Source organism: Schistocerca nitens, chromosome 2 (assembly GCF_023898315.1).
Source record: "Schistocerca nitens isolate TAMUIC-IGC-003100 chromosome 2, iqSchNite1.1, whole genome shotgun sequence".
NCBI classification, from domain to species: Eukaryota; Metazoa; Arthropoda; class Insecta; order Orthoptera; family Acrididae; genus Schistocerca; species Schistocerca nitens.
Genome location: NC_064615.1, coordinates 109163566 through 109184934, shown reverse-complemented (window position 1 = coordinate 109184934; position 21369 = coordinate 109163566). Strand labels below are relative to the sequence as shown.

The following is a 21369-nucleotide window of genomic DNA, read 5'->3' as shown; positions in this document are numbered from 1 at the left end:
ACCCATTGCTCCTGAGAACACTTTCCAGGTGTTGCATTTCGCGTCTGAGGTGCTGCGGCTCACATATTCGTCCCGCTCGCGTTACGAGCTTATGAATTATACCTCTTTTCTGGCTCGGGTGGTGATTTGATAGTTTGTGCAGCTATCGGCCCGTCTGTGTCGGCTTTCGGTACACGCTATGTCCCAGGTTTTCGTCATCCCTTGTGACCAGCACATCAAGAAATGGTAGTTTTTTGTCCTTTTCTACTTCCATGGTAAATTTTATGTTGGCGTGGAGGCTGCTCAAGTGTCTTAGGAAGTCACCGAGCTGTTCTCCACCATTGCTCCACACAACGAAAGTATCATCGACGTATCTGTACCACACCTTAGTTTTGCAAGTCGCCGAGTTCAGTGTCTGTGCTTCGAAATGTTCCATGAAGAAGTTGGCCACCACTGGACTAAGAGGACAACCTATGGCAACGCCTTCCAGTTGTTCGTAGAAACTGCCATTCTACTTGAAATAGATCGTGGTGAGACATGCATGGAAGAGCTTTGTGATGTCTTTCGGGAAAATGAAACCGATGTGCTGCAGAGCGTGACTGAGTGGCACTTTCGTAAACAAAGAAACAGTATCAAAGCTTACCAAGATGAGGTTTGATTCAAGTTTTAGTTTCTTCAACTTCTCAATGAAATGTCCTGAGTCTTTATGAATGTGTCGGTCTTCCCCACGTGCGGCTGGAGCAGGGAGGCCACATATACCGACGCAAGGGATGACGAAAACCTGGGACATAGCCTGTACCGTAAGCCGACACACACGGACCGATAGCTGCACAAACTATCAAACCACCACCCGAGCCACAAAAACAGGATGACTGATACGCTCGTAACGCGAGCAGTACGAATATGTTAGCCGCAGCACCTCATGCGAAATTCAACACATGGAAAGTGTTCTAGGGAGCAATGGGTACTCCACAAATTATATTAGAAGTGTAACAGAAGCAAACACTCGGCGAAGTAAGAATTCAGAAAAAGAAATGTCGGGTACGGCCTTTCTGCCATACATTTCCAGAGCGACAGACAGAATCGGCCGTATATTGCACAAACATGGCGTAAAGACAGTTTTCAATCCGACAAGGAAGATCAAAGAATGTCTTAGATCGGTAGAGGATAAAAGGGACCCACTTGCAATGTCGGGAATATACCGCGTACCATGCACATGAGGAAAAGTTTATGTCGGAATGACTGGACGATCAATCAACACCATGACCAAAGAACATAAGCGACATTGCAGGTTGGGGCAGGTGGAGAAATCGGCCTTGGCAGAGCACGCGCTGAGTGAGACCCATAATGTAATAAAATTCACCGACGCGGAACTCCTGGCTGTAGAGAAGCACTATCACACCCGCTTGTTCAGCGATGCTGTAGAAATACATAAACACGGGAATAGCTTCAAATAGAAAAAAGAAAGCCTTAAGGTAAACGGACCCTGGCTTTCCGTACTGCAGCGAACGACCCTCGCAAGCAGCAAGTGGAGAACCGCACTGGAAATGACCGCGGAGAAGCCCTCGGACGTTGGTGCACCAGGTACATATAGTCTGCGGCCGCGAGCTCGGCTCCAGTTCACCACCGGCAATGGAGGGTGAAGCTTTGACAATGCCAGCCATTCGTGCTTTCGAAACGTCAGTGAAATCATCAGACGAACGTCGGTCGGAGAACCCGAAACAAAAGCAAATAGGCTGTTTGTCAAGTGACCACGAAACCCTTAACAATTTTGCACCGAACCAATGTTGTACGCGATGTTATTCTCTTTGAAACAAGAAAAGAGTCGTTCATGTGTCTACGTCAACTTTCTCATCCAGCTGAACAGTGTGTTCAAAGCGAAATTGGGGTCTAGAGGAACAGGGCGGTTGAAGCTTTAGCAACAGGTTCACTCTGCCGAGAAGTTGTAAGCAGGACAGGGTTTTTTGCTCATTGAACACCGAGGTATAAAGTAATACACATAGTATATGCGGTTCATAAACTTTGGTGCCCTCACCTGCCTGAGGTGCTCAAGGTCGGCCTTGTTGGCGAGCAGGGCTGTGGGCCTGGCAGCCTGAGTCAGCTGCTGCAGCACCTGCTGGCTGTAGTTGAAGGACCGCCGGTCCGTGATGGAGTAGACGAGCACGCACGCGTCCGACCACTCCACCTGCTCCACAGGCAGGCGTCTGTCCCTCTGAAACAATAGACACGTGCTGTCACTCTGAGACTGATCTGGAGAACACAACATTTTCCTCATTGTTTGGTTTTAAATCGCAACAAAATCCCCTTCACAGTTAAGTCATTTGGAGACTCGCCAGCCAACAACAAAAAATCGTTATTTCATTGCGGATGGCAACCAACAGGGTGACAGTTATTGACCTATATGAAAAAAATATGCCTGCCATCATAGGAGCAGACGAACAGTGAAATTGCGCATATCCCGCTGGAAGTGTAAGAACATCGTTGCTGTCGATGACCTCCTGAATGGCAGTTTTCAGTTCAGCAACGGTTTTGGGATTATTACTGTACATATTGTCTTTAATAAAGCCTTCTAAAAAGGGGTGGCATGAGTTCAGATCCGGAGAATATGGCTGCCAATCGAGGCCCATGCCAGTGGCCTATGGGTAACCCAGAGCCAGACTGCGCTTCCCAGATGATCCTCCAGGACATCAAACACTCTCCTGCTTCGATGGTGTCGAGCTCCGTGTTGGATGAACCACATCTTCTCGAAATCAAGGTTACTTTGGATAGTGGAGATGAAATCATCTTCCAGAACCTTCACTTACCGTTCGGTAGTCATCGTGCTATCAAGGAATATCGTACCAATTATTCTGTGAACATTGCACACCACACAGTCACCCACTGAGGGTGAAGAGACTTCTCGATGGCGAAATGCTGATTCTTAGTCCCTCAAATGCGCCACTTTTGCTTATTGATGAATCATCCTAATGAAAGTGGGCCTTGTCGCTAAGCCTAACCATACTAGCTCCGATCATGCCCTGCAGCCAACCATGCAGTTTGAATGTCCTAACGCAAACCGTTCAGAAGTTATGACGATTTCGTTTCATATAGCTCAATAAAAGTCACCCTGTATATAGTGATATAAGGAAACCTAATGTAGAGGTCCGGAACTGTGACCTCTAGTTGTCAGGATAGTGTCGTGCAGAATGTGTTGGTGAGAATTTTTTGAACACCCAGAGGTGCTGATGGGCATTATTACCAGGATACACATTTATTGATCGAAAGTACACAGTTCTCTACCTTCATCTTACTTCATGGCTGCCAACAGTGAAGGGGGAAAAAGGGTGTTGGCCACAATGGTATGCACTGATCTAAACATTCTGCGTGGTGTCTGTTTATTCTATATCGTGTCTCCCTACCACTTTCGCGCAACGACGCTCTGAGCGTGTTTTTTAGGGAATTGACTAGTTTGAACCTGGGACCTGTTGCTGGTAAGGAGACGCCAGACCACACATGACATGTAGAATTCAGAAAGGTTCAGTGAGACTAGCGATGATATAATCAAATACTTAATGATTTCAGCGTCAGCTCCACTGCACTCCCTGTAAAAGAATCTTAATACTAGCTAAATTTAGTGGAAGGGGTTCAAGGCTTTCCTGTTTTTAGTTAGCTGGTAAAATAACGTCGAAAAAGCAGTTAAGTTTACCATTGAAAATTTTATTCTACTCACAAATCATTGTTTATAAATTGCACTATTGATAAAAGGAAATGTTTTAATACAGGATGGTAAAAACCGACTGCGTTCAACAAAAATGTGAACGAATATTCCCTGAATGGGTTTCCAAGTTCTACAATGAATCGAAGGATGACCTATGCCATATCACATCTATAATCTAGGTTTAAATTAAGTTTCACAAAATAGAAAACTATCAAAATGGTCTACAGTGACCCTCAATTATCTTTAATTACTTATCTAACTTGTCGTAAATTACAGTGGCTGATGTGGCTTCTCAATAACTATATAACAGAAAAATCATCGCGTTTCAGATTTTACTTCAAATGGCAAATGTGAACACCATGAGCTTTAATTGACGATCGACACTAGTATTACGCAAAAAGGGAGTGTAATAGATGAGACTTCTGCAGTTCTGAGTGAAGCTTTATGCGCTGTTATGCGGCATCGCGTGCGTTCATTATCTTGTCGGTGTTCGTCAGGGGGCGGCGCAGCACAGCTCCGCTCACCTGGCCGTCTCGGAAGCAAATCTCTCCTAACTTCTCCTTACTGCAATTTACCGAAGTTGGTTTAAGAAAAAACTATGTGGCTGTGTTTTCATCTAACCAATCAGTGTCTCAATGTTAACCTTAAGCACCGCCTACAAAAATTCTGTCTATCCAATGAGAAACGTTATACTTTTCGTGGTGGGGCAATGTTTTTAAAGTTTGCAACGTAACAGAGACGCGAAAAAGTCTCACGCTAAAACTTGCAGCTGGTGTGGTCCTTTTAGCGTTATCGTAAGATCTATACTGTTCTTCTGGAGGGCTCTATCTTTTAACATGGGCTGGGGGGTGGTCCTGACGTAACAGAGACGCGAAAAAGTCTCATGCTAAAAACTTGTGGGTGGTGTGGTCCTAGCAGTTAGCTGGCGACGTGGGTGTCCGTCCGTCCCTTATCGTCGGGCCTTCCAGCTTAACACGGTTCTGCTCTCGGCTTCTGTTCTCGTTTCTCCCCTCGGAACTGTGTCTGTCTCACGGTGGGAAGGTATGACATGCATTTAGGCATTCTTGTGTTAGTCTGTGGTATTGCTCACTCGTTACTCGTATTTCTTTGGTTAATTTAATGTCACGATTTATTCGGAGCTATGTGACATACTACTGGATTTGCTTATTGTTGTGGCTTGGCAAGACAGCCAAGCCACTATGAGGTAGCCGAAAGGCACGCGTTTAAGCTCACGCAGGCTGGTGTGAGGTCTGGAACAGTTAAAGGAGTTGAGTCTAGTAAAAAAGTACGTAGCTTCTGGAATACTTAACTTTAATCCATAATTGGTGAACATCGGTCTGACGGTACCTGCAGCACAAGATAAATAGCAAATGATAATGGCGCCTTGCTAGGTCGTAGCAAATGACGTAGCTGAAGGCTATGCCAACTATCGTCTCGGCAAATGAGAGCGTAATTTGTTAGTGAACCATCGCTAGCAAAGTCGGCTGTACAACTGGGGCGAATGCTATGAAGTCTCTCTAGACCTGCCGTGTGGCGGCGCTCGGTCTGCAATCACTGATAGTGGCGACACGCGGGTCCGACGTATACTAACGGACCGCGGTCGATTTAAAGGCTACCACCTAGCAAGTGTGGTGTCTGGCGGTGACACCACACTTATCATGTCAGGGGTTTCATGGAAGGTGTCGGATTTGCCTGACACCTTACACTGACACCACTGAATTTCAAAGTGTTGATAGCCATGATGAGAAAGGCCCACATACAGCGCCCCACGACATCACAACCAGCATGAATAGTGTTGCCTACACTGCCTGAATGGTACGGTAAATGGATTACCAGGACGCTCTCTTTAATGTCCTGGAAAGGCAGCCAACAGATATGCATGAGGTGGCCAAGGTCATGGAGAGTTATGACATGGCTTCTCTGTGGGAGCTTGGCCCACAGCACTGGGAGTCTCTCATAGCTGTGAGCCAGGCGGCCAATTACTGTGCTGCCACAGAGTGGATGGTGGTTGACCAGCTCGCCAATGCAGTGCAGAGGCCTCCTTTTGGAAGGCACCAAATTCTTCTCATCAACAAAGGCAAGGATAAGGCAGCAGCAGCAGCTCTCAGCAGCATAGTCCTTCAGTTCTAGTTGGTGGTGGCATTGTAGATCATAGTCATCTCAGCAGACCATGGATGTAGTGGCACAGGTTCGGCGTCTGTATTAGTTAGCTGCAACACTGTGCTACAACTGACAACTAAACCGTTTAATTCTGAGTACATGTATTTGTTGGACTATGCCATGACGCTATCCTTCTAAGGGTAATGACCAAATGGGCCCTAGTTTTCTGAGCTCTTTGGTTATCTTGGTCGCTTCAGGATGTTACAACTTCCAGATGCTCTTTTCCACTGTGTCAGCAACTGTATAGTTAGTCTTGTGTTCGATCTGAGCTTTCTTGCAACACTTTGCACCGTCACCATTTGACGCCATCCATCTGTCATCACAATGTCATTTTGCTACGTTGCTTATGAAGCATTCAGCCCATCCTGGGTATTGCAATAGCTTCCGTGTTTGCTGATACTCCACTAGCAATTTTCCCTCGCTGGCATTCTACTCTGCCTCTGCCATTGGCAGGGAAGAACTTCAACAACTTATTAGTATCTGCCTGGAATATTATTCTGGGGCTTAATAGTAATAATAAAAATAGACACATGTCGCTTTAGACGTAATTTTCCTTCCAATAATAATTACACGTATTTATTTTTTATAGGCACGCATACGAGAGCCCCTAGATGATTGAACAAATACACAGAAAAGTTTTGACAGTAAAATATTAGTTTTTTGCATGACAGGTGAATCTCATAACTCAAATGCATCTTTTGTGAGCATACCATTTTTAAGACATCATCTACCCATTTTGATAGACACAATATAATTTTCTCTCCATATGTAAGAAATCACATTTCATTGTTATTCTTTTAACGTCTAGTAGTAGTTTCAAGATCCAAATGAAGCCGCTTTTATCCTGTTGAGTCTTACATGGAGTCTAAACGTCAAAACATAGAGGAGCTTTGTCATTGTAGACCAAAAAGTAACAAGATGGTTGGTTGGTTGGTAGGATGGGGGGACCAAACAACGAGGTTAACGGTGCAATCGGACTAGGGAAGGAGGTCATATGCGTCCTTTCAAAGAAGCCATCCTGGCATTGCCCCGTGGCTTAGTCGCGCGGTCTCAGGCGCCTATCCACGGTTCGCGCGGCTGCTCCCCCCCCCCCCCCCACCCTCCTTCGAGTCATGCCTCGGGCACTCGGGCATGTGCGTGTGTGTGTCTTATCACAAACCTAAATCGAAACAGACGCGGGTTTGAACCTTCATCCTCTCGAATGCGAGTCCATTGCGCTAACCAATGCGCCTCATCTATCGGTAACAAGAGTGGAAAGGGTACAGAGTTAGTTAAATTTTGCATAGATCATTTGAACAATTGTTTCATCGAAATGATGTGGAATGAGTCAGTTCCAAGGTACGCATGTGATTCATGATAACATCAGTTATCTGCGGTCCGCGGCCGCGGCACTGCTCTTCCGACAACTAATGTCAACTTTCTATACAGGAGCAGATACTGTCCTGACGAAAATGGCTGGGGTCTGTTTTACTACTAAAATATACCTAATGGAAAGATACGAAGCGTCGCAGAGCTGCAAAAAATGTTGACAGAAAAGTGGTTCGTTTTCCTCGCCGATGCCAGTAATCTAATTTTTTATTTCGACAAAAATAACTTTCGGACATCGCAGGTGTAACAATTAAACTGTTAATACCCTATCAAAACTATACACTGAATACCCAAGTGAAGCTTCTTCTAAGATGTCCGCCCAGTGACTTTTCTGTCCTACTCTGTATAAGCAGAACGCAGTTTATGATCACTCGCTCTGGAGGTAACGCAGATTCCAGTGAAACAACAGGCGGTTACGGAGGCCGAAGACGGCGGAGTTCACGAAGAGAACTGGTGACCAAAAAACACTTCCAGAGCGTAGCAGGGAGCAATCCAAATCATAAGCGTAGTGCAAGCCAGGTTACAACTGTACTGTTCAATGGTGCTTAACGAAAGGAGCCAAAGTCTAGCGACAGACTGGCTGACAAATGTCCGTCCGCGGTGTTGCACCGGCGGTCTTGCGTCACGGGACGGCTCCACGTGACATGGTTGCCGCCGCTGTGCCTCATGCGGGAGCAAACACCTGCCGGAGTAGGTAGGCAAAATATCACTGACCTGTCCTTCATATCGATACCCTGGCTTCGCGAGGAATCCGAAAAACTGTCGGATACTAAATCTACAACAGCGACAATGCATTTCCAGCAGCTGGAAGTTCTCTGTCAGCCTGTTCCATAACTATAGAACGCGATACAATGCCTCTTCAATAATGGTTCAAATGGCTCTGAGCAATATGGGACTTAACTTCTGAGGTCATCAGTCCCCTAGAACATAGAACTACTTAAACCTAACTAACCTAAGGACATCACACACATCCATGCCCCAGGTAGGATTCGAACCTGCGACCGTAGCGGTCGCGCGGTTCCAGACTGTAGCGGCTAGAACGGCTCGGCCACTCCGGCCGGCAATGCCTCTCCCCCCCTTAATTTTCTAAATGGCGGTGGAATCACAAACGTGGCCATAAAACCTGTCGAACAATGCAAATCCCAAAATGAAAGAAACTTCAAAATTTCTCTTTTCATAAACATCCATCTACGAAGAATAAATTTCTATTGAAACTGCATATGAATTACGATTTCCCTAAATGAGAGACGAAGTACCCCACGCTGCAGAGGAGGCAGACTTTTCTTTATGGAAGTAACCGGGCTGTCTTTTGACACATTTGATTGAAGCCCTCGGCAGAACGATAATGTGTTGTCAGAGTGTAACACTGTTCAGTCTATGGCTTATTTTGTCGACTGCAGGCATAGTGTAAGGTATCGATGGCTTCCCTTTCGAGCCAGCGCTGCTCGACATACGTAACGCACAAGTCCCCATAGTGGTACCTTGTGTCTACAGTCAGCTTCAATGGTATAATACACTCCTGGAAATTGAAATAAGAACACCGTGAATTCATTGTCCCAGGAAGGGGAAACTTTCTTGACACATTCCTGGGGTCAGATACATCACATGATCACACTGACAGAACCACAGGCACATAGACACAGGCAACAGATCATGCACAATGTCGGCACTAGTACAGTGTATATCCACCTTTCGCAGCAATGCAGGCTGCTATTCTCCCATGGAGACGATCATAGAGATGCTGGATGTAGTCCTGTGGAACGGCTTGCCATGCCATTTCCACCTGGCGCCTCAGTTGGACCAGCGTTCGTGCTGGACGTGCAGACCGCGTGAGACGACGCTTCATCCAGTCCCAAACATGCTCAATGGGGGACAGATCCGGAGATCTTGCTGGCCAGGGTAGTTGACTTACACCTTCTAGAGCACGTTGGGTGGCACGGGATACATGCGGACGTGCATTGTCCTGTTGGAACAGCAAGTTCCCTTGCCGGTCTAGGAATGGTAGAACGATGGGTTCGATGACGGTTTGGATGTACCGTGCACTATTCAGTGTCCCCTCGACGATCACCAGTGGTGTACGGCCAGTGTAAGAGATCGCTCCCCACACCATGATGCCGGGTGTTGGCCCTGTGTGCCTCGGTCGTATGCAGTCCTGATTGTGGCGCTCACCTGCACGGCGCCAAACACGCATACGACCATCGTTGGCACCACGGCAGAAGCGACTCTCATCGCTGAAGACGACACGTCTGCATTCGTCCCTCCATTCACGCCTGTCGCGACACCACTGGAGGCGGGCTGCACGATGTTGGGGCGTGAGCGGAAGACGGCCTAACGGTGTGCGGGACCGTAGCCCAGCTTCATGGAGACGGTTGCGAATGGTCCTCACCGATACCCCAGGAGCAACAGTGTCCCTAATTTGCTGGGAAGTGGCGGTGCGGTCCCCTACGGCACTGCGTAGGATCCTACGGTCTTGGCGTGCATCCGTGCGTCGCTGCGGTCCGGTCCCAGGTCGACGGGCACGTGCACCTTCCGCCGACCACTGGCGACAACATCTATGTACTGTGGAGACCTCACGCCCCACGTATTGAGCAATTCGGCGGTACGTCCACCCGGTCTCCCGCATGCCCACTATACGCCCTCGCTCAAAGTCCGTCAACTGCACATACGGTTCACGTCCACGCTGTCGCGGCATACTACCAGTGTTAAAGACTGCGATGGAGCTCCGTATGCCACGGCAAACTGGTTGACACTGACGGCGGCGGTGCACAAATGCTGCGCAGCTAGCGCCATTCGACGGCCAACACCGCGGTTCCTGGTGTGTCCGCTGTGCCGTGCGTGTGATCATTGCTTGTACAGCCCTCTCGCAGTGTCCGGAGCAAGTATGGTGGGTCTGACACACCGGTGTCAATGTGTTCTTTTTTCCATTTCCAGGAGTGTACATGCCGTATCTAGTGCACCCATTACTTCTGCTGCATTTAATACCGTTATAGTGCATATACCTTTCAGAATCAAATTTCTGTGCCTTTTACGCGTAATCGGAACATATTGATCGTTATGCCGTTGCCACGGTTACTGGTGAGGTCCTGTGGAAGCCATTTTTGTACGTAACAAGTCCCCATAGAGCACATCTTGATTATAGTCTCAATAGGTAATTTTCTATTATTCTTTTGTATGTTCTGTTATTACTTAGCGTCAGTGCTATTATTCCTGTTGAATCTAAGGTAGTACAGATTCTGCCGTTTATAATAAGATTATGGTGCATCTACTGTTCGGAATGAAAGTTGTAACAAGAAACCGAAACTTTTGTATCTTTGACTTGCACGTGGTGCATACCGATTTTTATGCGGCTACTGTCGTTACGAGTGGCGTCCTTTTTGTGCCACCTTTGCCCTAGGTACACTGAAGTGACAAAAGTTATGCGATGCCACCTAAGATCGTGTCGGACCTCCTTTGCAGAAGCTCGACGTGACACAAAACTAAACAAGGCGTTGGAAGTCTCCTGCAGAAGTACTGAGCCATGCTGCCTCTATCGCCGTCCACAATTCAAAAATGGTTCAAATGGGTCTGAGCACTATGGGACTTAACATCTGAGGTCATCAGTCCCCTAGAACTTAGAACTACTTAAACCTAACTAACCTAAGAACATCACACACATCCATGCCCGAGGCAGGATTCGAACCTGCGACCGTGGCGGTCACGCGATTCCAGACTGAAGCGCCTACAACCGCACTGCCACACTGGCCGGCGGCCACAATTGCGAAGGCGTTGCGGGTGCAGGATTTTGTGCACGAACCGACCTCTCCATTAGGTCCCATAAATGTTCGATGGGATTTATGTCGGGCGATCTGGGTGGCTACATCTGTCGCTCGAACTGTTCTCGAAATCAGTTGCGAACATTTGTGACCCAGTGACATGATATCGCTGTTTGGCAACGTGAAGTCCATGAATGGCTGCAAATGGACTGCAGCTAGCCCAACATAACCATTTTCAGTAAATGGTCTGTTAAGTAGCACCAGAGGAGCCAGTCCATTCCATGTAAACATAGTCCACACCATTATGCAGCCACCATCAGCTTGCATAGTGCCTTGTTGACATCTTGGGTCAATGGCTTCGAGGGATCTGCATCAAAGTCGAATCTTACCACCAGGTCTTATCAACTGAAATCGTGACTCATCTGACCAGGCTACGGTTTTCCAGTCGTCTAGGTCCAACGGATACGGTGAGCAGCTCAGCAGAGGCGCCATAGACGATGTCACGCTATTAGCTAAGACACATCGGCCGTCTGCTGCCACAGCCTATTAATGCTAAATGTTGCCACACTGTCCTAATGGATATGTTCATCGTATGTCCTACGCTGATTTCTGCAGTTATTTCACACAATCTGTCTTTTAGCACTGACAACACCACGCAAACACCACTGCTCTCGGTCGTTAAGTGAAGTCCGTCGGCCACTGCTTTGTCTGTGGTGAGAGGCAATGCCTGAAATTTTGACTTTAACGATTTCTGAAATTTAATGTTCTTTGCACATAGCTCCAACTATCATTCTGCGTTCAGAGTCTGTTAACTCCCGTCGTGCGTCTATAATCACTTCGGAAACCGTTGCACATAGATCAAATGAGTACAAATGACGGCACCGCTTTTTTTTATTTTCTTTATTGATTTTCAATTCCCCCCCAAGGGGGCGGGCTGGCAGCAACTTACTACGCTGCTCTACAGCCTACAGACTTTTTTTAAATAAAGGAAGAAGAAAGAAACAAGGAAAAACAGGCGACAAAATGGTGATTTAAAGCGTAAAATGGCGTAAAATTGCGGAAAGTTAAAACAGAAAGCAAAAGGGGTTGGTGTAGTGGACTGTTAAGGCAGCCAGTCCACAGTGAAGTAGCCGAAAGGGCACGCGTCAACTCACGCCGTCTGGCGTTAAGTCTGGAACAGGATTCGTAATGAATGTGATAAAGAAAAGAACGTAGCTACTAGAACACTTAACTTTTATATTGTCCTTTGGTATACAGCATTCTGGATGATACAAGTGAGACTCTATCTTGAGGTACATGCAATGGTACAAATGGTTAATGGCGCCTTGCTAGGTCGTAGCCATTAACTTAGCTGAAGGCTATTCTAACTGTCTCTCGGCAAATGAGAGAAAGGCTTCGTCAGTGTAGTCGCTAGCAACGTCGTCGTACAACTGGGGCGAGTGCTAGTCAGTCTCTCGAGACCTGCCGTGTGGTGGCGCTCGATCTGCGATCCTGACAGTGGCGACACGCGGGTCCGACATGTACTAATGGACCGCGGCCGTTTTAAGCTACCACCTAGCAAGTGTGGTGTCTGGCGGTGACACCACAGTTGGCAATGTAGATAAAAGACACAGGAATCAGACAAGTAACATAGTAGACACACAATTAAAAAACATGGCGACAGTCTGGTTTCTGTTCGCAAGAGATAAAAGGCACACCCAGCGACAGTATGATGGCCGTTCGCAAGTCCCCCCCCCCCCCCAAAAAAAAAAAAAAAAAAAAAAAAAAAACACGGAACACTCATTGTAAAACACGCACTTAGAACACTCACCGTAGAACACTGCACGAAAGTGGCAGCACAAAGACGACACTCCCGAGCCAAAGGCAGATGGGAACGAGATACGGCCGCCATCTATACATGTGCATACCGCTAACCCACGCGTTTTGTCGCCTCAATGTATGATCCACACAAGTCCCCATAGAGGGCGCTCTGTGTCTAATTCTAACGTCAGTGGTTTATTGCTTTATTACACTTTTGTAGTTCTTTTATTTTTTTAATGACACTGGAACTGTTCCTATTGTATCTACTGTAATACACCTGTTGCCTCTGCTACATATAGTTATGTTACAGTACCTTAATTCTGAATCAGATGATGGTAAGCCAATACACCTATATCTTTGATTTGTAATCAGAACGTATCGATCTTCATATCGTTACTATAGTCACTGGTATCGTCCTTTTGTGCCGTTTTCGGTCTACATACGTTCCCCAGAAGTATCCATACAGTGCGGCTTGTGTCTGATTCTAACGTTAATAGTTTACTTCTTTATTGTTCTCCTTTTGCATGTTCTTTCATAATAATTTGTTGTAATTTAGTTTTATATTTACATTACTTTGGTCGTGACCTAAATATTTCATTTGCAATATTGTATTTACACTGATTTTATTCGTGTATCACGGTCATTACCTACCACTGACGTAATACTGAAGACGGCGGCCGGAGCTCCCGCTATTTACGCGACGGCCACCGAACGTCATGCAGCGATTGCTCTTCACCCCAGTCTAGAGGGGTTCACGTTTCGTGTCACCATCTTCAGCGCTCAACATGGGTATTTCCTCTCCTACTTGCATCGTAGTTGTATCATTTTACTGTTGTGTTTATCTTTTATGTGTCTTCTAATAACTTCAATGTTTCGCCGTTTACAGAATAATGGTCTGATGATTATCAAACACTGACCGAAACTGCTCACTTTTTTAAAATAAAACTATTGTATACGGTCTAGACGTTTTTATTATAAAAAGCTTTTAATAGTATCTTGCAATCGCTGTTATTTCCAAGAACTATGTTCGAAAGCAAATTAAAGTAAAAACTGCACTCATTGAAAGAATATGACGCGAAGAACTGGAAAAAAGTATTTGTTCCCATTAAGAAATACTAGAGCTATGTTCTTTGATCTGAGAAAGAGGAGGGATGACATCTCGGAGAGGCTTAGTAAGTGGTGTCTTTCACCTCCTATTCTGTGCTATTTTTCCTCGATGTTTTTCGTCTTAACACGGCTATTTGCGTAGCGTAATGAGATGTCCATAAAACCCGCGGCCAATGATCTCCTGTGTCTCTTTGAAAGAGTCACATGGGGATTTCCAAATCCGTCCTTTGGGATGTTTTCCCTCCGACTGCAGAAATAGTCCCTTCGTCGCAAACATTCGCTTCTATTCTTACGGTAGTAGCCTTCTGAACGCTGACGTCTTCTCTTGTTCTTTTCGGTCAACACTTTTGCCCTCTTCGACCTATAGACCGTCACATGGAAATTCCTCACAGGCAGAAGAGACGTATATTATGCGATTAAGATAAGGTTATGCCCGGCTTCCATTGTATTTGGCCAGTATTCAGTTCCGTACGAAAGAACATTTAGGTTACAGTACGGTGTGTTTCGAATCCGACCAGCTGGCTACGCCGTATGAGCCAGCCGTTGTGACGGAGAGGTTCTAGGCGCTTCAGTTCGGAACCGTGCTGCTGTTACGGTCGCAGGTTCTAATCCAGCCCGGGCATGGATGTGTGTGATGTCCTTCTGTTAGGTTTAAGTAGTTCTAAGTCTAGGGGACTGATGACCTCAGATGTTAAGTCCCATAGTGCTTAGAGCCATTTGAACCATTATGCCTTATGAACACAGCACTTCAACAATCGCTGCAGATCCTGAACTGCATACAACCCTACAGGTTGCTATCAGAGGCCCACAGCTTACTACACTTTCCGAAAGTTTTCAGAGATCACCAAAGAGCCACGGGAAGTGATGGCAAAACGTACCATCACAGGTGTCGCACTGTATTCCCACTGGCGGTTTGTGGGTGTCAAACTCTCGGCCCGCTGAGCTGATTTACGTATTTCGCGGTGTCACTAAATTGTTCTTCATGTGACTGCTTCGATGGACAACAGAGGCAAACCTAAGGACGAATTATTCTTCGCAGCCTTGAACCATCTGTAATGAACTCATTTTAGATCCAGATTAGCATACCATTCTTGCTTTCTTCTACGAACACATCACTGGCACGGTCGTGTCTGAAAAATGGAGCCCGCCGGGGTGGCCGAGCGGTTCTAGGCGCTACAGTCTGGAACCGCGCGACCACTACGGTCGCAGGTTCGGATCCTGCCTCGGGCATGGATGTGTGTGATGTCCTTAGGTTAGTTAGGTTTAAGTAGTTCTAAGTTCTAGGGGACTGATGACCTTAGAAGTTAAGTCCCATAGTGCTCAGAGCCATTTGAATCATTTTTTGAAAAATGGAAAACAAGCTTATATGATAGCAGGTAACGACACAACTGGCAGTACAATACACCCTTTACAACGTTGTCTTAAGTCAGTGGAATACTGGTATTAGCAGTTAATTATTTCTCTGGCATTCTCTTTCGTACGCGTACGTGACATGGAATGCGTCTTCCACGTAAAGGAAGAGACAATAACTATGATGTGTTCTGCCCGTAAGGCAGGTCCATCACAAGTTAAGGGTTCTCCAGTCCTCCCGTTTACACTATCCTTTTATAGCTGCGCATGTTTACGTCCATACGCTGCGTGGAGGAAGGTACCTTGCACCACTGCTAGTCATTCTCCGTCGTTCAAAACGGTTCAAATGGCCCTGAGCACTATGGGACTTAACTTCTGAGGTCATCAGTCCCCTGGAACTTAGAACTAATTAAACCCAACTAACCTAAAGACATCACACACATCCAGGCCCGAGGCAAGATTCGAACCTGCGACCGTAGCGGTCGCGCGGTTCCAGGCTGTAGCGCCTAGAGCCGCTCGGCCACACCGGCCGGCCTTCTCCGTCGTGGAGTGAGGAAAAATGACTGGCTCTGTACCTCAATACGAGCTCTAATTTTTGTTATATTATCTTCCCGATGTTTGCACGAAACGTACGTTGGTGGCAGCAGAATCGTTCTTCAGTCAGCTGCAAATGCCGTTTCTTTAAATTTTCTCAATAGTGATTCGCGCAAAGAATATCGTATTCCCATTGAGTTCAAGGAGCATTTCCATAATTCTCGCCTCCCGCCTATTTATCGAACCTACTGGCAACAAATCTAGTAGCACACTCTAAATTGCTACGACGTCTCCCTTTAATCCGAACTGGTGGGGATCTCTTAGTGGGACAGAACTCGAGAATCGCTCGCATTAGTGTTCTGCTTGCGATCTTCTTTACAGATGAGCTACACTTTCCTAGAACGCTGCCAATAAACCGAAGACGGTCGTGTCTCAGACCCTACGTGCTTGTCCCAGCGAGGGTATCCGTCCCGCAGCGCGGGGTAGCCGCGAGGTCTGTGGCACCTTGTCACGGTCCGCGCGGCTCCCCCCGTCGGAGTTTCGAGTCCTCCCTCAGGCATGGGTGTGTGTGTTGTCCTTAGCTAAGTTAGGTTAATTTAGATTAAGTAGTGCGTAAGCTTAGGGACAGATGACCTCAGCAGTTTGGTCTAATAAGACGTTACCACAAATTTCCAAAATTTCCATTGGTCCCGTCGGATTAGGGAAGGATGGGAAAGAAGTCGGCCGTGCCCTTTCAAAGAAACCATCCCGATATTTTCCTGAATCGGCTTCAGGGGAATCAAGGAAAACGTATAGCAAGATGGCCGGACGCAGGTTTGATGGTTCAAACGGCTCTGAGCACTATGGGACTCAACTGCTGAGGTTATTAGTCCCCTAGAACTTAGAACTAGTTAAACCTAACTAACCTAAGGACATCACAAACATCCATGCCCGAGGCAGGATTCGAACCTGCGACCGTAGCGGTCTTGCGGTTCCAGACTGCAGCGCCTTTAACCGCACGGCCACTTCGTCCGGCTTGGACGCAGGTTTGAATGGTCGTCCTCTCGAATGCGAGTCCAGTGTGCTAACCACTGCGCCACCTCGCTCGGTGGAATTTATGACTGTCATCCGATATCCTCGTATTGTCAGTCAACAACGACGCTTCCCCGTACTCTATAGAGTTATCATCAACCGGTCGCAGATTGCTTTTCATCTTATCCGTCATGTCGTTTATGGGTACAGAGAACAAAAGCGATTCTATCACACTTCCGTGGGACACTCTTGACGATACGCTCGTCTCTAAAGGACACTCGCCATCCAGGATGACGTACAGAGTTCTGTTACGTACGAAGTTATAGAGGCACTCTGTGAACTCGGTCCCTATGCTCGGACCTTTGTTAACTGTCTACAGTGAGGCACTGTATCAAACGCTTTTCGGGAATCTTCGTGTGGCGCTTCATCCATGGTTCGCAGGATATTGTGCGGGAAAATGGCAAGCTGTGTTTCGCACTAACGATGCTTTCTAAATCCGCGTTGATTTGTGGACATAATTTTTCGTTTGAAGCTGAAATATATTCACGAATTCTGCAGCAAACCGATGTTGAGGACACTGGTCTGTAATTTTGCGGATCCCTTTTACCTATTTTATATAAGTCATTTCGAGCAGTTGTGGTGCTCATTATATTAACGGTGCAGAATAGGTTCAAATGGTTCAAATGGCTCTGAGCACTATGGGACTCAACTGCTGAGGTCGTAAGTCCCCTAGAACTTAGAACTACTTAAACCTAACTAACCTAAGGACAACACACACATCCATGCCCGAGGCAGGATTCGAACCTGCGACCGTAGCGGTCGCGCGGTTCCAGACTGTAGCGCCAGAACCGCTCGGCCACCAGCGGCCGGCGCAGAACAAGAGAAATTCAGTATAAGAAAGATTATATTACATACTTCGTTTCAAAATTTTGGAAATTGTTAACATTAAGAGCTGACTTTTTAGGTCTTCTGCAAATGGGTTTCCAAATATATCTGCTAATTCTTGAACCATTGTAGTTAATAGATTTTCTGATTTTGTCGTGTTTACTAGGACAGAAAGGAAAAATGCAGTAAAATCAAGTTTTCTCTGTATTTAACATCTTAAAATAAGTAATCCAGCTTCATTTCCAGATGTTGCCAGTTTTCACTGTCGTCCCAGCACTATGACGAACAAGATTTATATAAAGATTTCGATAAATAGGTGATACATATTTCACTGTTTTTATTATTTATTTGTGTTTATTAATCTTTGTTTTTGTATGTTGAATGTATTCCTGTACATAGGAAGTTGTACTTCTGTTCCTAACATGAACTTTCTGGTGCACTTCAGAGTCAGAATAAGCTAAACTAAACTTTATAATACCAGGATCATAATGATGCAGAACAGTCGATGTAATCTTACATAAACGGTCAGATTGCTTCTTTCTAGAACCACTATGGAACTATGCTGTTACATATGATTTACCATTACTTTTACACTACCTGCTTTATTATCCATTCACCTGACTTTTCCAAAGTTTTTCACATGCGCGCTACAATTATGCCTGCACCTCCATGAATTAATAGTACACATAGAACAAAGCACTCTTAGTTTAGATACGCAGCTTTTACTCTAACGATATGTTCTTTTACGCCGCCGACATATTTCAAAGGCGGAAAATGAGAGCTATTTCATATCCTATTCAACTGATACCTCATCACTTGAAAAGTAGAAGGCAGGAGTGTACGGTTTTAATCTCAAAATTTGAGGTCAGTTGGGATCTGCCGCAATTTTGCGAGTATTATTTGTTTATAAAATAGTAAATAGTCATTTTCGACAATTAGTTCCTGATCTCAAACTATTCCGTCCAGGATCCTCTATCAACTGTAAGCCTATCGTAATTTTAACCCTAAAGGTTTGAGGCATCCTGTACTCGAGTTTCCCCCTTAATTTGCCTAATAACCGCTCATCTACGAATGCAGGCACGTTCTGACGATCAAGTGCTCGGAATCGTAAAACTTCTCTCCTCAGCGGCGGGAGTTGCTGTTCAAAAGCAAACACTCTGGTGATTCCGTAAATAGTAGCATGGCCTTCGGCCGTACTGACAGGCTCCCTGTTTGAAAAGCATGCCTTAATGTGATAAATGGCACATCTCTCAGGCCTGTCATTCGCTGAAGGGCACCCGAAAGCTACTTTCAGTGGTCATCAGAAGTGGAAAGTTATCTTTAAGAGCGTGAAATTGGAGCGTGAAAAACGGAATACTCTGTAACATCGGTCTTATGCAGTTCTTGAATCTGACAGGCTTTTTGAGCATTCTGTTATAGCCGAGAAGAAAAATAATGAAGTGTTGTTGTGGGCTACTATGCTGTTAAATGACGACAAATTTTAATTTACAGAAAGTAATAACACTAGAGAGATAGTTTTGACGTTATGCTTCATATTAGCAGCAAGGCTTAAAAAAATCAAGACACGTTCACAGGATTTGTTGAACTCTGAAAAACATTCCTGCAATGTAAATTGGCGCAAGAGTAAGACAGGGGTGCGTCCTCTCGCCCTTACTGTTCAATCTGTACTCAGTAAAAGTGAGGAAAGACTGCAGAAGTCTGAATAGCATACGCTAGGATTGAGAGTAAACCGAAGAAGGACAACAGGAACCGGAAGTACGAAAAATGAGAACAGCGAGGAACTCAACATCAAAATCGGTGATTACGTAGCAGACAAAATTAAGGAATTCAGATACCTACGAAGCAAAATAACCCATGACGAAGCAAGGAGGATATAAAAAGCAGACTAGCACAGCTAGCACAGGCCAAAAGTGCATTCCTAGCTAAGAGAAGCCAGTAGTCCTTAATTTGAGGAAGAAGTTTGCGAGAATATACTTCTCTTTTCTTTTCTTTTTCTTTGCCTTTGGGGTGTGAGTATATAGCAGTCTCAACAGCGGAATATCAGTCATGACGATGCTCGAGCGGAGAAAATCTCCGTCGCGACCGGGAATCGAATGTATGCCCCCGCTGTTAGCATCCACTGCCGCTACTGACGCGGACATATGTACGTCTGGAGTACAGCATGGTACCGTAGTGAATTATGGACTGTAGGCAAACCGGAAAAGAAGGGAACCGAAGCGTTTAAGACGTATTGCTGCAGATGGACTGATTACGTAAGAAATGAGGAGGTTTTCCACAGAATCGGCGAGAAGAGGAATATGTGGGAAACACTGAGAGAAGAACAAACAGGATGATAGGTCGTTTATTAAGACATCAAAGAATAATTTCCATTGTAGTTGAGGGAGATGAAAATGGTAAAAGTTGTAGGGGAAGACATACATTGGAATATTTCCAATAAATAATACAGAACGTTGCGTGTAACGGGAGAGGAATTTGTGCCGGACTGCATCAAACCATTCAGAATACTGTTGACCCAACAACAGAGAAATAGCCCTCTTTCAATGATGTGTTTATGTCGTCCCTCTCGTGTTATGTTGTTCGATGATTGAACAAAATTACCCTAAATGATCAACATCATCAGGACTCCTATATGCCCTTACGATGATGTTCCCATTGCTAAAAGGGTCTAGAGTAATTTGCTATTATTCAATGCATTTAACATTTATGACACTGGAGGTTCAGTGTGTTTTCATTCTTCCTGATGGATGGTGAGTAGATGTTGTGGAGATTTTGTCACAGAAATGAAGTGCTGGAACTGTCTGATGCACTTCAGAGTCAGCAGACCAGCCCATTAAATCGAGCTGATTTTTTTCACCTGCGATGCTTTAGTTCCTGCCGTGTTGAAAGCAGCACTGTGGTCCGAATCAGAACAGCTACGAATCTGTGAGAACTGTAGTGTTCTCTAAAAAGTTTCCTGAAACACATGTATCAATTTTTCCTCGGTCAGGACAGGTTTATTGAGCCGAAACTAGAAAATTTCACTGTCGCCACTGACAGATGCCGTTTTTAGCGATCCGCCTTGCCTACACACACCCAAGTGAGTGCCACGTTCATCCGCTGTTCCACAGACAATGTCGTATTCTTTTTACAAAAACATTTTCTCTGATTCTGTGACAAATAAAAAGCATCATGACCACGAAAAAGCTGGCCTATTGCTTCTGACTAATAGTCCTATCGCTGGCCTGTGAACCTTAGCTGCATTAGGGATCCCCTTCAATTGTTGATCTGGATGTCTGACGATTGCCTTATACTTAAGGCTTTTAAGTTCGTTGGTCAGTATTAGTTAATTTTGTAAGTTTGTCATAGTCATTACTGAATTTAATACTCTCTGACGTTTGCATTTGACAACACCGAGGGTCAAAGCACATTAAAACCTGTGAAGAAGCTTACGGAATGATCACGCTTCTGAAAATTTGCGCTATTTGCATGTACATTACGTAAAATGGATTGCGTCGTTCCTTGCCAGACATGTACATATCATACTTGAAGTTTTAGACATGCAACCAGAACTACATGTTATTATAAGCAAAACTATTTCTAAGTAGAAGTGCAAGAAATAGAAAATTAAAAAGTTGTTGTTGAACAAAAAATTATTAGAATATTTACATTTGAGGCATGCTCAGTGTCCAGGACTAGGTGACAAGGTAAACTGATCCCATACACAATGCGTCCCAAGAGGAGTAGTCA

At 45.4% G+C, this 21369-nt stretch overlaps 1 protein-coding gene across 1 annotated transcript in view; it reads right to left on the bottom strand.

The window, feature by feature from the left end:
• Positions 1-1869: 1869 nt before the first annotated feature.
• Positions 1870-21369, bottom strand: part of LOC126234862 (ras-like protein family member 11B) — a 351905-nt gene continuing 332405 nt past the window's right edge. The window contains exons 5-6 of the mRNA XM_049943603.1: positions 2015-2191; positions 1870-1911 (exon numbers count right to left, since the gene is read on the bottom strand). Of these exons, the coding sequence (XP_049799560.1) occupies positions 1870-1911; positions 2015-2191 (219 nt within the window). The remainder of the gene's footprint in view (positions 1912-2014; positions 2192-21369) is intronic.